This window comes from Rhineura floridana, chromosome 8 (genome assembly GCF_030035675.1).
Source record: "Rhineura floridana isolate rRhiFlo1 chromosome 8, rRhiFlo1.hap2, whole genome shotgun sequence".
Lineage (NCBI taxonomy): Eukaryota > Metazoa > Chordata > Lepidosauria > Squamata > Rhineuridae > Rhineura > Rhineura floridana.
In genome coordinates, this window is record NC_084487.1 from 112,972,973 (window position 1) to 112,988,957 (window position 15,985).

At 42.9% G+C, this 15,985-nt stretch overlaps 1 protein-coding gene across 24 annotated transcripts in view; it reads right to left on the reverse strand.

Moving 5' to 3' along the window:
• The window catches only part of MAGI2 (membrane associated guanylate kinase, WW and PDZ domain containing 2), a 1,014,264-nt gene that overhangs the window by 153,383 nt on the left and 844,896 nt on the right, over positions 1-15,985 (reverse strand). For all 24 annotated transcript variants that reach the window (XM_061582129.1, XM_061582109.1, XM_061582110.1 and 21 more), the window contains one exon: positions 4,625-4,656. In XM_061582129.1, coding sequence (XP_061438113.1) covers positions 4,625-4,656 — 32 coding nt within the window. The remainder of the gene's footprint in view (positions 1-4,624; positions 4,657-15,985) is intronic.

Consider the following 15,985-nt stretch of genomic DNA (forward strand, 5'->3'; position numbering starts at 1 on the left):
TAGATTGAAAACCCACTCTCAGGTAAGCGTGCAAAGGATTGCAGCCTTAGGCATTTCCAGCTAACTATATAATATTTTTCTAAGGTGTCACACACCAGCTTGGGGAGATGGGGGATGGCATGGCAGCAGGGTGGCAAGCAAGGTGAGGGTATGAAGGAAGCAAGAATAGCTGGCAGAGGGGCAGGCAACTGAGCAAGCGAGGTGGCCAGGTGTAGAGTGAGCGAGGTAAATGGGTGGCTGTGGAATGAGCAGGCATGCAGCCAGGGGAGGGTGAGCAGCTGGGGACAAGTGGCAGTGGTGGCAGCCAGAAGATGCAAGTGAAAGTCCAAGGTGGGGAGGTAGCATAGGCGCTTGCTGAGGGGGCAGTGGTGGTGCAGGGCAGTGATGCAGTGCAGGAACACGCAAGGAGCATGTGCCAACGCCTGGAGGCACCAGGGGAACTGCAAGCAAGGCGAGGGGAGTGGGTACTTCGGGGCCATTTCTGAGTGCCTGGGAGGTGCATTTCTGAGTATGTGTGTTTTGGAGTCCCTGTGTGTGTGTGTGTTTGGGAGTGCCTGGGGTATGTGTGTGTGGGAGTCCTTCTGTGTGTGTAAGTTTGTGGGTGTCTGGAATGTGGATGTGTGTGTTTGGGCAAGGGGGGCACAGCCCCCCAGTACACATATGTTTGAAAGTTGTCATGCCGTCATGACAACAACATTCCATGGGGGCGGGAGGGGAGGCACAGCGGGCATGAGGCACATGAGGATGGTGGACCGGCAGGCGAGCGAGGCAGGCATGAGTGGTGCGAGCGAGCAAGGTGGGAGAGTGAGTTAGCTTGGGCAAGCCATGGAGGAACAGTCAGGACAGCCCAGGAGAGCTCCTCATCCACCATCCTGCTCCGCTGTTGCTGCCCCCTCCAATAGCCTCAGCAGCAAAAGGCAAGGAGGAGGAAGGGGCAGGACAGCATGACGGTTGCTGAGGCACTGCCCCGACCACTCCCTACTGTTCCTGTGTTGCTCACCTTGGCTGGCTGCCTCCCTCCTCTGAAGCTTGGGAGACCCATTGGGAGGGGGAGAAAAGGATGCTCGGTGACCCATTGGGGGGAAGAAAAGAGGACGCTTCACAATCTTTTCGGGAGTCTCTCTCTCTCTCTCTCTCTCTCTCTCTCTGTGTGTGTGTGTGTGTGTGTGTGTGTGTGAGAGAGAGAGAGAGAGAGAGAGAGAGACCCGGGAGGAGGGGTTGGAATCCCTGTGTGTGTGTGTGTTTGGGAGTCCCTGGGTTTGCGTATGTTTGGGAGTCTCTGGGTATGTGTGTACATATGTGGGGTTTCATGGGTGACTGGAATGCAAAAGTAGGGAACAGAGAACAACTAGGAATTGTGGGAAAATGGGGCTCAGGAGATAGAAATGAAGCAGAAGAAAGACTTATTGAATTCTGTGAAGCCAATCATTTGTTTCTTGCAAACATATTTTTTGAGCAGCCGAAAAGATGACTGTACACATGGACATCACCATGGACATCAAATTGATTATATAATTGTTAGCAGAAGATGGAGAAGTTCCATACTTTCAGCAAAAACAAGACCAGGAGCAGACTGGAGCCGATCATGAACTGGTCATATCGAAAATCAGAGTAAAGCTAAAGAACAACGACAAAGCAATCATAATGCCAAAATACAATTTAAATAACATCCCAGAATATAAAGATCAAATAAGGAACTGATTTGGGGCTTTAAACTTAGTTGACAGAGAACCAGAAGAACTATGGAGTGAAGTCAGAGACATTATCAGGGAAGAATGCAAAAAGACAATACTTCTAGTTAAAAACAGAGAAAGACCTCAATGGATGACTGAAGAAACTCTTAAAATGGTTAAAGAGAGAAGGAAAGCAAAACCAAAAGGAGACAGAAACATAGTTAGAACCCTAAATGCAATAATACAGTAGGGCCCCACTCATACGGCAGGTTAGGTTCCAGACCCCCGCCGGAATGTGAAAACTGCCGAAAAGCAGATCAGCTGTAGCGCGGGGGTCTGGAACTTAACCCACTGATTGCACCAGAGGAGGGGATCACATCTCCCCCTCCTTGGTCACAATCAGCTCGAGCAGGAGTCTGATCACACCAGAAGAGCTACAGCTGATCTTCCCCTCCTCTGGCACGATTAGCTTGAGCGGGGAAGTCTGATTGCACCAGAAGAGGAGAAGATCGGCTGTAGCGAGCTACAGCTGATCTTCCCCTCCTCCAGCGTGATCAGCTGGAGTACGTGAGTCTGACCACCCCCGAGGAGGAGATCAGCTGTAGCATGCTACAGCTGATGTCCCCTCCTCCGGTGCGATCAGCTGAAGCGGGGGAGTCTGATTGTGCCAGAAGAGAAGATCAGCTGTAGCACGCTTCAGCTGATCTTTCCCTCCTCCAGCGTGATCAGCTGGAGTACAGGGAGCTCCAGCCCCCTCCAGCTGATTGCTCCGCTGGCAACGTATTAATGGAACACCAAAAAAGTGGAGTGCCGAGAAACGGGGCCCTACTGTACAGTAACTAGTATGTAGGGACAAAGAGAACTTTTACAATATTGTATAGAAATAGAAGAGGACAACCAAAAAGGTAGAACAAGAGCCCTATTCCAAAAGATTAGACAAATTAAAGGGAAACTTAAACCACGAGTAATAATCAACAGGGGAACACACTGGCTGACCAAGACAAAATAAAAGGAAGACAGAATCAATACACTGAAGAACTCTATAAAAGAGATACAAGGATGACAGATTTATTCATGGAGGAACTGGAAAATTTTAGAATGTGAGGTGAAAGCTGCTCTTAAAATACTCAGAAGAAACAAATCACCAAGAACAGATGGCATACCAATAGAGTTGCTACAAGCTACTGAGACTGAACGCTAAAGTCAGGGTCATTCAGACCATGGTATTCCCGATCTCTGTGTATGGATGTGAAAGTTAGACAGTGAAAAAAGTTGACAAGAGAAAAATCAACTCATATGAAATGTGGTGTTTGAGGAGAGCTTTGAGGATACCATGGACTGCAAAAAAGACAAATAATTGGGAGTTATAACAAATTAAACCAGAACTGTCACTAGAAACTAAAATGATGAAACTGAGGTTATCATACTTTGGAGACATAATGAGAAGAGATGATTCACCAGAAAAGGCAATAATGCTAGGAAAAACAGAAGGGAGTAGAAAAAGAGAAATACCAAACAAGAGATGTATTGATTCCATAAAGGAAGCCACAGACCTGAACTTACAAACTCTGAACAGGGTATGGAAGTCGCTGATTCATAGGGTTGCCATAAATCGTAACTGACTTGAAGGCACATAACAATAACAAGTGGGGTTTGTGCTCAAAGCCCAATTATAAATTATATATTTGATTATTACTAGGTAAAGCATGATTTGTATTTTAGCTTTTTTCCTGTGGTCTCTGTAGACACACACCAGAGTCACCACCACTTCCTTAAGAAGTGCGTTTCAAATTGGTGGGGATTTGGACTGTGATTTGCTGAGGAGTTTCATCTGTATCTGGCTGAAGCAGCATGGGTTCTCTCCCCCTGACCTCCCTTGTCAAGAGACTTCAGACGCAGCCTGTGCTCCGCCATTTCAATCTGAGGATTTGCTGTATTTGCAGGGTAAAGAGATGTGTGTGCAGAAGTCTCTTGACTTCTGTGTGACTGGAATTTAGCCCACTGTTTAAAGGCAATCCACCTTTGGCATGCGGTCCAAGAATGCTCACAAGGGACTATGGTTCTTGGGCTGAAAAAAGGGTTCGCCACCCATGGTTTTGATGCTGCTCAAATTTATTGGCTATAGTTTTCTCACAGGCCTTCATTTCTGTTGCTTAGCTAAATAACATATACCTGCCTGCAGCTAGAGCCCAAGGCAATCAGGATATAGGATAATCTACGTACTGTTGGCTAATTGTGTTGAGAAATGTTTTATGAATTATGTCAAGCAGACTGAAGGAAGCAAGTCTTATTAAGTCTTTATTATCTATTTCCTGATGCTTATGGTTAGAATGGCATTCTTAGAGATAAACTTATAGCTCATGGTCCAGTCAAAGTAAGCAATATTGTTCTCAGCGGGAGAGAGAGGCAGAGCAAATTGGGAAGATGAAGAAATCATATAGTGCATGATCCAGTTGAAGTAGGTTGCATTGTTCTCAGTGGGCGAGAGGAGCAGAGGGTGGGGGAAGGGAGAGTCTGTCACATCCACAGCCCTGCCAGCTTGCCGCAACCAGAATGGGAAGTGGTGGGCAGGATTTCTCATTTTCCCACTGACTGGTTCTAATGGGAGGGAAAATTTCAGGCAAATTTTGTGAAGGTATAGCGGGGAATAAGGATGCTTTAGTTCCTGAATATCCATTACTGCCCCCCCGGATGCTTCATTTTGCCTTCAGACATTGGTGAAAGGTAGAGCTTTTTGTGGGTATATCAACCTCTGGGAGCATAGGTGACATCCCACTCATGGACTTCCCATCTCCAATGAATGGCACGTATGCCAACCTTTGAACAGCTAGAGGGTTGCCACTTCAAGCACATCGTTAAAGCTCTCCCACTGAAACTGATAGGACTCAAAAGTGTTGAGTAGAATATATCTACACATTATATAATATGAATAAGTTGGAAAGAAAACTTACAGGTTTTGGAGTCTTCCATGGTGAAAAGAATCCTAAAAATAAAAAGAAAAGAAAAAGAATATAAGTACATCTGTGTTTTATTTTTATGATCCTGACTGGACAACAATACAGTGTAACTTTTTTGTTGTTGCTGTTAGTTCAAATGTGTCGCTTTTATTAACACTGATGAGAGCATACAATTGTTCCCAATGGGAGACAGGGGGGTCTAGGAGAACATTATTGCTTCTGAACAAAAGTTGATCATCACAGGCCACTGTAACTTCTGCTCAGCAGAGTTAAAAATACATTTGACATAATTTTTAGAAGCAGCAGGGTCAGCAGCAAATTGTCCAAAATTTGTTTCTCTGCTTGTTCAAGTTTTACTGGGCTCTAGAGAGTGGATTTCAGGGTACTCAACAAAATACCACCTAACAGAGACATCCACTCAGAATGTTGCATCAACTCAGAATGTTGCAATACTTGACTACAACATGCCACAATTTGTTATATTACATGATAGTTTAAATGATATTGTTATTAGGCAATACTGCCAAAGAAACAAAACTAAACCATTTTCCTGCATAAAGAGAATCATGCAATTATTCCTTCTCCTAAACAACTTCATGTTGTCAATGAACTCATAAAACTTCAGACTCATCTTAACTTGTGTAAACATGGCTTTTGTTTATTGGACAATGAGATGAGCAATACAATGATAATTAAAATATGTCTAAACAAACATATCTATATGTTTTGTACAAGTTATATAAACGAATAAAGAGAAGACCCCTCTTGTAACTTACTTCAGTAACTCAGCACATTGAAAAACATTGCATCGTATGTGGCATCCACTTTAAAAACAAGTTTCAGCAAGAAAGTACATGAGAAGTGGAGGGTATGTTTTTTAAAACCCGGAAAAGTGTGTAAAATTAAGAATGCTAATTTTTGAAGACACAAAAACAGTAGCCCAAAGACTGCAGCTGAAAACTCTGGTTACCACACAGTTTGCATGGCTCGAATTCCCCTAAATTTTCTTCCCAGGATTAATTGCTACTAGAAAATATTATCTTGATCCTTTTTTCTTCCTTTCTAGTATATACTGTAGGAACTATGGCTTGGATCCTAACATTTTCTCCCTTCACAGAAGGAGTGCACAGAAGGGAGTGTGCACGCATGCATGGAAGAACCTTCTGTTCATAGAGTGAAAAGTTAGGATCCAAGCCTCTGTTATGAAATGTAATCAAGAATCTAAAGGTTCTACCTTCTCCCCTGCTTTAGCAACATACAAATCCAGCCTTAACTGTTATCTGTATAAAAACTGATGAGTTTATAGGTTGCCTCCCTTTGCACACTTTTATCTAAAATGTTGATATCAAACCACCATATTTTTTTAAGTCATACTTTTATATCAAGTGTGAAACAGTCTGAAAGTTATATTTTATCTTCCATGCAAAATTCAGTTCTTTTTTTTAATCACAAAAGCAGAATGAAAGCTATTTAGATTAGGCTCATCTGCATAACTGCATCTTTATATTATTTTAATATTTATACTGTGCTTTTCCACAAAAAGTGCTTACTGCAGCAATTTAAAAACAGTTGAAATTCAAAATACAGCAAAAACAGCAACAGAAAATAATACTGAGGGACTGCTTATGCCCATATGCACCTGTCCAGGATTTAAGATCATCTGCCTCTGGTCTCCTCTGCGTGCCTGGAGTGAAAGATGTTAGATTGACAGGCACGTGGGAGAGAGCTTTTTCAGCTGTGGCCCCCAAGCTCTAGAATACCCTACCCCAAGAAGTGTGCTCTGCTTCCTCCCTGTTAGTTTTCCGGAGACTTCTGAAAACGATCTTGTTCCGGAGAGCGTTTGGGAGGGACTGAAGGTAGAGCCTGACACTGATTTTACGTCTTCTATGTTAAATTTTACTTTGTCGTCCCTTTAGTACCAATCCCTATATATATGTATATATGTGTGCATATATAGTATTTTATGTATTTTAACTGTATTTTATGTACATGTCTGATTTTATTTTTGTAAGCCGCCCTGAGTGCCCTATTATAGGACAGAAGGGCGTGATAGAAATATTTTAAATAAATAAATACTGAAATGGAGGTCAACGTAAGCTACTATGTACAAAATACATAAAATGCATAACCTACTGCAACCAGCATCCTTAAAAAGATTATCCTTTGCCCACTTCAAAAGTCCCGTTGCATAAAATAGTTTTCTGAGTCACTGGAAAGAGAGAAGCGAGGGAGCCACACAGACTTCTCTAGGGAGACAATTCCAGAAGGAGGGTTTCACCACAAAGAAGGCCCTGCACCTGGTGCCTTCGTACATCACTTGAGATGCAAATCAGGGTTCAAGATTATGAATGCAGCACCCAGGTAGGATGAAGCAATCATAAGAACACTAGTGATATACTATCAGTTTGGGGGCTGCTGGGGTAACTGGGATAGGTTTTCCATGATAAAAATGCTTGCATATCACCAATGATAAAAATGTTTTTAAACAATAAAGTTACCATTGCTGTAAACTAATGCCCTTCCTCGTTTATCACCATTGATATACCAGGTTGTTTTATTCCTGTGACAAATAGCTTTGAATCTCTCCAAAACTTCTTCCTCTGGAAGCATATACATTATCATGATAGAAAATCCCAGCAGGGCTACTTCCTAACCATGACTGTGCAGCATATGTGACCTTCAGTCATAGTTCTTTTATTTATTTATTAGATTTATATCCCGCACCTTCTTCCAAAGGAATATCACCCCTTGTTCTTGGATATATTAAATATCCATGTAGACCAGGGGTTCCCAAACTGTGGTCTATGGACCACCAGTGGTCCACAAGCTTCATCCAGGGGGCCTGCAGGGTGTCCACATTAAATATTCATATATATTTTAACTGTATTTTTATTGGTTCTTTTATTTCATATATTGCATATTATTGCATTACAGTTTGAATTCTATGGAATGTAAATTGCAATACAATAAAGTGCAATATAAGAAATAAAAGAACCAATTAAAGATACTATTAAAATCATACAGTATTTATTTATATGATTTATATCCCGCCCTTCCTCCCAGCAGGAGCCCAGGGAGGCAAACAAAAGCACTAAAACACTTTAAAACATTTAAAAAAAATTAGTTAAAACAAAACAACTTTAAAAACATTTTCAAAAAGCTTTCAAGACATCTTTAAAAAAAGGTTAAAAATATATTGTTAAAAAAAACTTTAAAAACATATTAAAAAGCAATTCCAGCACAGAGGCAGACTGGGATAAGGTTTCAACTTATAAGGCTTGTTGAAAGAGAAAGGTGTTTAATAGGCGCCAAAAAGATAACACAGATGGCACCAGGCTAATATTTAAGGGGAGGGAATTCCACAGGGTAGGTGCCGTCACAGTAAAGGTCTGTTTCCTATGTTGTGCAGAACGGACCTCCTGATAAGATGGTATCTGCAGGAGGCCCTCACCTGCAGAGTGCAGTGATTGACTGGGTGTATAAGGAATAAGATGGTCTTTCAGGTATCCTGGTCCCAAGCTGTATAGGGCTTTGTACACCAAAACTAGAACATTGAACTTGTCCCAGTAGCAAATGAGCAGCCAGTGCAATTCTTTCAGCAGCAGGGTGACATGTTGGTGATACCCTGCCCTAGTGAGCAGTGTCTCTGCTGCGTTTTGCATCAGCTGAAGCTTCCAGACCAACCTCAAGGGCAGCTCAAGATAGAAAGCATTACAGTAATTGAGCCTAGAGGTTACCAGTGCATGGACAACAGTGGTCAGGCTATCCTGGTCCAGAAATGGCCACAGCTGTCTTACAAGCCAAAGCTGGTAAAAGGCTCTCCTAGCCATTGAGGTTACCTGGGCCTCTAGCAACAAAGATGGATCCAGGAGCACCACCAGACTACAGACCTGCTCTTTCAGAGGGAGTACAACCCCATCCAAAGCAGGCAACTAACCAATTATCTGAACTCAAGAACCACCCACCCACAGCATCTCCATCTTGCTAGGATTCAGACTCAGTTTATTGACCCTCATCCAGCCCACCACTGAGTTCAGGCAGTGGTCCAGGGCTTGCACGGCCTCTCCTGATTCAGATGTTACAGAGAAATAGAGCTGGGTATCATCAGCATACTGCTGACACCTCGCCCCAAATCTCCTGATGACCGCTCCCAAGGGCTTCATATAGATTTTAAACAGCATGGGGGACAAGATGGTACCCTGCGGCACCCCATAGCATATCTTCCAGGGGGGCGACAGACAATCACCCAAGCTTTTCTCTGAAAACGACCTTGGAGATAGGATTAGAACCACTCTAAAACAGTGCCTCCAATACCCATCTCACCAAGTCGGCCCAGAAGAATACCATGATCAATGGTATCAAAAGCTGATGAGAGATCAAGTAAGAGTAACAGGGTCGCATTCCCCCTGTCCTTCTCCTGATCAAGGTCAACCATCAGGGTGACCAAGGCCGATTCAGTCCCATAACCAGGCCTGAACCCAGACTGGGATGGGTCAAGATAATCTGTTTCATCCAAGAGTACTTGCAATTGCTGTGCCACAACCCTCTTAATCACCTTCCCTAAGAAGGGGGTATTTGCGACTGGTCAGTAATTGTCGCAGACCAATGGGTCCAAGGTGGGCTTTTTCAGGAGCGGTCAGATTACTGCCTCTTCAGGGTGGCTGGAACCACTCCCTCCTGCAATGATGTGTTGACCACACCCTGGATCCACTCAGTCAAACCCCCTCAGCAAGCTTTAATAAGTCAAGAAGGGCAAGGGTTGAGAGGACACATCATTGCAAGCACCTTGTCTATGTCATCAGGCCACATCAACTGAAACTGTTCTGTGAAAGAATAAAGAACTTTGACCTTTCTGATAAGTAAGATTCCATAATCAATATGCTTATATTTGCTTATAACAGCTGGGAGGCTTTCTATCACATCTTAAGGTACATTTTGCAGTCACAAAGGAAATGAGTAAGTTTTGTGTGATGCCAGCTAGCAGCTTGGAACTGAACCAAGACGAGGAAACAAGAAGTTGTGGTCAAGTGAAAGATTTCACAAAGACAGTCATTTTAAATATCAGGCTGCAGGCAGCTGGTATAAGCTGGTTTTTAGGATGGCACAAGCTGGGCTTTAGAATAACAAAGTTTTGGATTGGGGCAGCTACCAACCTGGCACATGGATGGGCAGGGCAACAAATGTGGGTGACCACCCAAAAGGGTATAAGATATTTGTTGTTGTTGTTGTTATTGTTATTGGGTATAAGATATTGGTATATATGGTTATGAGATGTGCTGTGATGTATGTAAAACTATATAAGCCTGTGGGTCCATGGTTTGAGAGGGAGACTCTTTGACTCTCTCTATTGATGTACATCAGTGATTTCTTCTTTATTGCAGTAAAGCTTGTCTAAGTGACTGCTACTCCTAAATTTGACTGGTGAGTTATTTTTCCTTCCACAGTTCCCAAGATGTTGCAGATGTTGCACTGGACACCTCACTGGGGACTATAGTAGATATGGATGGGGCATCAAGACTGCTACGGAGGGGAGCAACTTTATCCTTAAAATGCCTTGCAAACAATTCACAGTGGGCCTCCGAAGGGCCTAAACTCCATTTCCTGGAGTTGATGTCAACAGACCCCTGACAATACGGAAAAGCTCCACTGGACGGATACAGTATCTAGCACAGTGTATTATAATTGCTACAATTGGGAAAAATCATAAAGTGGTCTGCCAAAACCATCAGCAATTTTCAAAGGGACTGTGGAGGAAAAATGTTTTGGAACCACTGAGGCAGAACATTCTGACCCTGCTCTTAGTAATGACTCAGTAGCCCTGAGAGCTTCAGAGCAGCCTGGCTGAACCCCTGCCCAGGTACCAACCCTTGTTTACTGCTCTAAGAGAGGACATTGCTGGACTAGGCCACCTCCTCATAGCCCTGGAACCAGCACAGCCTCCGAGAGTATGACCAGCCACTTTCTTCATCCAGTAAATTCCTCAGGAAGACCCCACAGGTTCTAAGAGCAACACAATCCACTGCCACGCTCTGGAACTAAAAAGGTCCCTGATCAAGTATGTAAGCTTAGCCTCTCCTCCCAGCTATCATTTCCCTCAGTTTTATGCCATTCCAACATGAAAATACTTCTCATACTCCACCATGTGCCTTTTTCATTAATAGGTGTGTGCACAGAAGTGGATGGGAATTGTGATGTCACAGTTTCCACTGCCAAAAAACAGACCTTGAGGACAAGCATAAGAAGATCTGCATAGAAGAATGATGGCACTAAATGCAGAGATTGGGTGATCTGGGCAGGGGTTGATGGTTTGCATTCATTTTGTAGTGTGAAATTGCCCACTGTGATTTTTATAAACAGATAATACAACTTTTTATGTATATAACATGCACACACACAAGGTACCAAGCCAATAAAAATATATTCATATATCAAACGTTAAAATTAGAAAATCTAAAACATATCTTTTTGCAGAAAGTTAGAATAAATATGTACAATGCAGTTTGCATCTAATGCTAAGCCAAATCACAAACGTGTGAGCACAGGCACTGTGCTCATTTCTGGGTGCTCCTGCTGCTGTCCTACCCATGGAATCCTTGCTGCAGTGTTACTTGTTATTATCTTCAGTCACGGTTTGGCTTAGCATGTCATCTGAATCCACGCTAAGATCCAGACAAACCGTGAACTGTAAACCAAGAACAAACTTTGGTTACGGCTTGTAGTTTTGGGGAGCAAAACAAACGATAAGCCTGGGTTCAGACAACACACTAAGCCAAACCAAGGGACTTACTCTCAAGTAAATGTGAACAGAATTAAAGCGTAACAGTGCAATCCTGTATGTGCCTGTTCAGAAGGAAGCTTATTCCTCCCAGCTAGGTGGGTATAGGGTTGCAGCCTTAATCAATCAATTCACATTCTAGCATAGCCAGTTAATCAGAATTGCTCTCCGGGAGATTAAGAACTGAATGCACTTATCACTTCACAAAAAAGAGTGAATTAACTCAACTTTCAGTTTCTAAATAAAAAAGCTGCTACCTAGCAGCAGAGACCATGAAAGAAAACTGTTCAACTGTTCTGTTCCATTTGAAACAGTTTGATTTGTTTTATAATTGTAATGTTTTTATCTGTTTGTAAAATTGTGTTGTTGTAACCTGCCCTGGGACCTTATAGTGAAGGATGGGTTTAAAAAATAAAAAATCATATCAGTAATCAGTCCTGATATGGCTGCATTTTTCCTGATTCTCCACTTTTTGGCTGTGTTTATAAGATACATTTGCATAAGGGTTATGCATATTTTTATAAGGAAATACAAACCTACTAGGGGTTCTGCCCCTGTGTGCTTCACGTACCAACTCCACAAACCATATCTGGGAACAGGAGCCCCAAGTACCCACCACGCCAATATACCCAAGTGGCTCCAGGCTTGCTGCATGGCCACCACCACCTCACTCTCCCCATGCTGGCCCCCTCTCCCAGGTCACCAAGACACCTTTCTCCTCCCCCAGGTCGCCAAGGTACTGCCCCTGTGACTTTCTCCCATGGAGGAGAAGGGAAGCAGAGGAGAGAGGTGACTGGTAGAGGTGAGCTGCACAGGAAGGACAAGTGGCACAGTCCTGGGCAGCTCTGCTCTCCTGGCACTTTCCTCCTCACCTTTCATTGGAGGAAAGGGAGACTTCACGGTAACAATGCAGAGGCCTCCCATGAACCGGCTCCGTGGCTTGCCCAGGCTGCTGCTGCCTGCTCACTCTTCTGCTCTTTGCCTGGTCTCACCTGCCACTTGCCCTCACCACCACATAACCTGGAGGGAGGCCTTGCGGCAGCTCCTTATAATTTTCATGCTGAAGTTCCCAGCACCACTTGTCTGTGGCCAAGTGAACTGCAGCATGCTTTCAAAAATATTAGATAGATAGATAGATAGATAGATAGATAGATAGATAGATAGATAGATAGATAGATAGATAGATAGATAGATAGATAGATAGATAGATAGATAGATAGATAGATAGATAGATAGATAGATAGATAGATAGATAGATAGACAGACAGATAGACAGATAGACGCAAACTAAAATGATTATGAGAATATTTCCTGGTGTACCTGGGCATGCATCACACCAGAAGGATCATGATATTCCAGAGAAGGAAAGGATTGTAAGCAGATAAACTCAGACCTACTTTCTTCCCAGTAAGGAAGGTTATATACTGCAGCCACCTCCCAAATATCTATGCTAACCATGAAAGCTAAAGAAAGGCAAGTATTGTTGTGACCTTTTCTGTATCAGCCAGTTTTACCCTTTATTTTGTGTATGTAATTCTTTTAACTTCTCTTGCAAGTCATTCAGAGAACTTCTGTTACTGGGCAAGAGATAAACATCAATAATAAATACACACGAGTTTAAAAATGTTCAATTAGTCAATGACAATTGTCAATGTCAAAACTCATATTTATATTAACAGAGCTGGACTCCACCCAAAATGGCATTCATTGTTAATTGAATTCACAATCACCACCCAAAGCATGAAGCTACTCTTCTTTTCAGTATTCAAAAATAGTCTCGGCCAAAATCTGCTGAAGACAGAATGGAATATTTTAAAATACGTACAGAATGAACTTTTCTGAACATAGTTTGATTTTAAAAAGGTATGTGATTTTGTAATTATACAAAGACAAGTAGGACCTGCAATTGTTTTTTTTTTTAATTGCATTTGTTTAGTATACTCAATTCCATTTCCTTCTCCAGTTTCCCAATTCCCCACACCAATTCCCAACACCCAACAAACATGTAACTTTCTGAGGCTACTGAGCATCAGAATCAGCCAGTGGGGTTGGACAACACTGTGGATCTAGCCTCATGGCAGCAGTGTTGCTTCTGTATACTGAGATGGTACAAGGCAGGGAGGTGGCGTGGTGTGCCCAAATTGCCCCAACCTCACTGCTACCCTATCAGGGCTGGCCCGAGGCATGCCAGGGCCCTTGGGCATCAGCTCTCCCCAGGCCTGGTGTGTGTGTGTGCACGCGCACATGCGCATGCAACCCCGCCATGCCCCCCACCTACCTGTCGCCTTTGAGCAGCCACATTTTCCCTAAGGGGATGAAGCCTTTGCCGCCATCTTGGTTGATGGCACACGTGCATGCTACACGTGCACATCTCTGCCATCAACCAAGATGGCGGCAAAGGCTTCATCCCCTTAGGGAAACCTCAGCTGCCATCTTCATTAAGGGAAATGCTAAAAGGCAGGAGACAGGTAGGTGGGGCGAGGGAATGGAGGGCAGATGGAAGCTCCTGCTCTGTGATCCGTGGCTGCTGCGGATAGTGGAAGGTGAGCGGAGGGGCCTCTGTAGCTCCAGGGGCCCTCGGGCCAGTGCCCCACCTGGCTGCCCTTTAGAACTGGCCCTGTACCCTATCCCTGGTATGTGGCAATGACACTACTGCCAGAAGGTTAGGATTGTGGTGTGCCCATCCCTACCAGCCGTTCCTGCTGATCATGCTCACTCCTCTTTGGGCTGTTTTGGAAATGTGGCCCTCTTTGTTTTTTTTTTTAAACCCGAAACATTTTTCTATACTTCTTCAGGGTCTCTGATACTTCCCTCTCATATCCCAGTAGCCCAGTGGTTGCATGGCAATAATAACTTTGCATCTGAGTTCACTATTAATATACAGGAATATGATAGCCATCTGAAAAAGGTTTAGGCACATCAGCATTTCTAGAAATCAAGCCTCATGTGACTTCACTGGCATGATGAAGACTAGCACAAAAATGTATGCAGGACACTTGTATTTATGTTCAGTTTAGTTATTTGTGAAGGAAAGGAGGAAAGTCCAGCTTCAGTTTCTTGTTCTGAACCTCATTCTAAGATGAAACCTTGTGATAAGCAAACAAAATGCCCAGATAACATTCATCTTATTTTATTGTACTTGGAAAATATACACATAGTTTTACCTTCCACTATTGGAAGAAAAGCAGTCTCACCCACTGGCTTGGCAGTTTTTACAAGGCTATTTTCAATTAAGACCTGTCCTTCATATTGTGCACGATCCCAGCAAGTTTGAAGATTCTTCTGTTGGAAACAGGTCAGTGTTTGACTTTATAACGTGGTTTTACAACTGCTATTGAAGCAGTGCATGGTGAAGCTCTGTGTCAGTTCCTTACATCCCCAAGAGCTTGCTTTTTTAAAAAAAGAAGTTTGTCTAAAGATGTTGTGCACTTCAAGTTTTTAATGAGCCCAGCACTTATTCAGGATGCTGTTGACAAGTAAGGTCTTTGGAAGATTAGTTGGTCAGTGTTTGGAAGTGGTTGAACTCAGAATCTTTAAACTAAAATTTATGGCAGGAGTGGCAAGCCTGTGCCCTTCCAGATTTTTGCTGAACTACAATTCTCATTGTCCCTGACGATTGGTCATGCATGCTGATTGGGGCTGATAGAAGTTGGAGTCCAACAACATCTGGAATCCAACAACATCACTCCCTGATTTCAGAGACACCATTTTATTTCCACATCACTTGCTTCATGTACGATAATGTCCATAAGATTTTGCTGATCCTATTGCATTTTGTCATCAAAATGTCTTTTCACATATGGCTTTCTTAGCTAATCTGTTCAAAGTACTGCACTGACCTCTCACTAAGATGAACAGATGGTTTCCTGGCACTTTGCTGGGGGATAATTGATCTCAGGATGTATTTCCAAGGTCCTGCATGATGCAACTTTTAGTTAACTTAAACAAAAATGTTCACTCCCAGAAAATGTCACTGATTTCAAGCCAGGTTTACATTAAATTGTGTGGCAGTATTGTCTGGATATCTAAAAAGACAAATTCTAGGCTTTTTATTTGATGTTACAAAGTTAAGGTGGAGGTGCATCTATATTCAAAATCTCTGAAACAAACTGGGTTGGATCCTCAGATACCCTTCCGTGCATGAAAGAATTCTATCCCTGAATGCAACGGCCTTTGATTCAGGGGATGCTCCTGTGAATGGAATATGGAGGTCATTTTCACAGACTTCCCCTGTTCCACTTTTCATGCAGCTCCTCTAAAACCTCTGGAGCAGACTGTCAGAGGCCCGGGGGGGGGGATTTGTGATAATCTACTCCTCCCATTTGTTAGTGGGCACCATGAGTTTCCTCTCCTTGAGTTCATGGGAGTTTAGGAGTAGGGATGGAATCTGCCTGCTGCTGATTTGCCCCCAATCCACACACCAATTAATCCACATACAAAAATCATATTTTAATATGTATTTTATCACAAAATAGATTTTAAAATCTATTTAAACTGAATGTATGCATTTCTAAATGTATTTTATCTTAAACTACACATATTCAACACTGTAGCATTTTTCAAGCCAAAACCTCATTGCA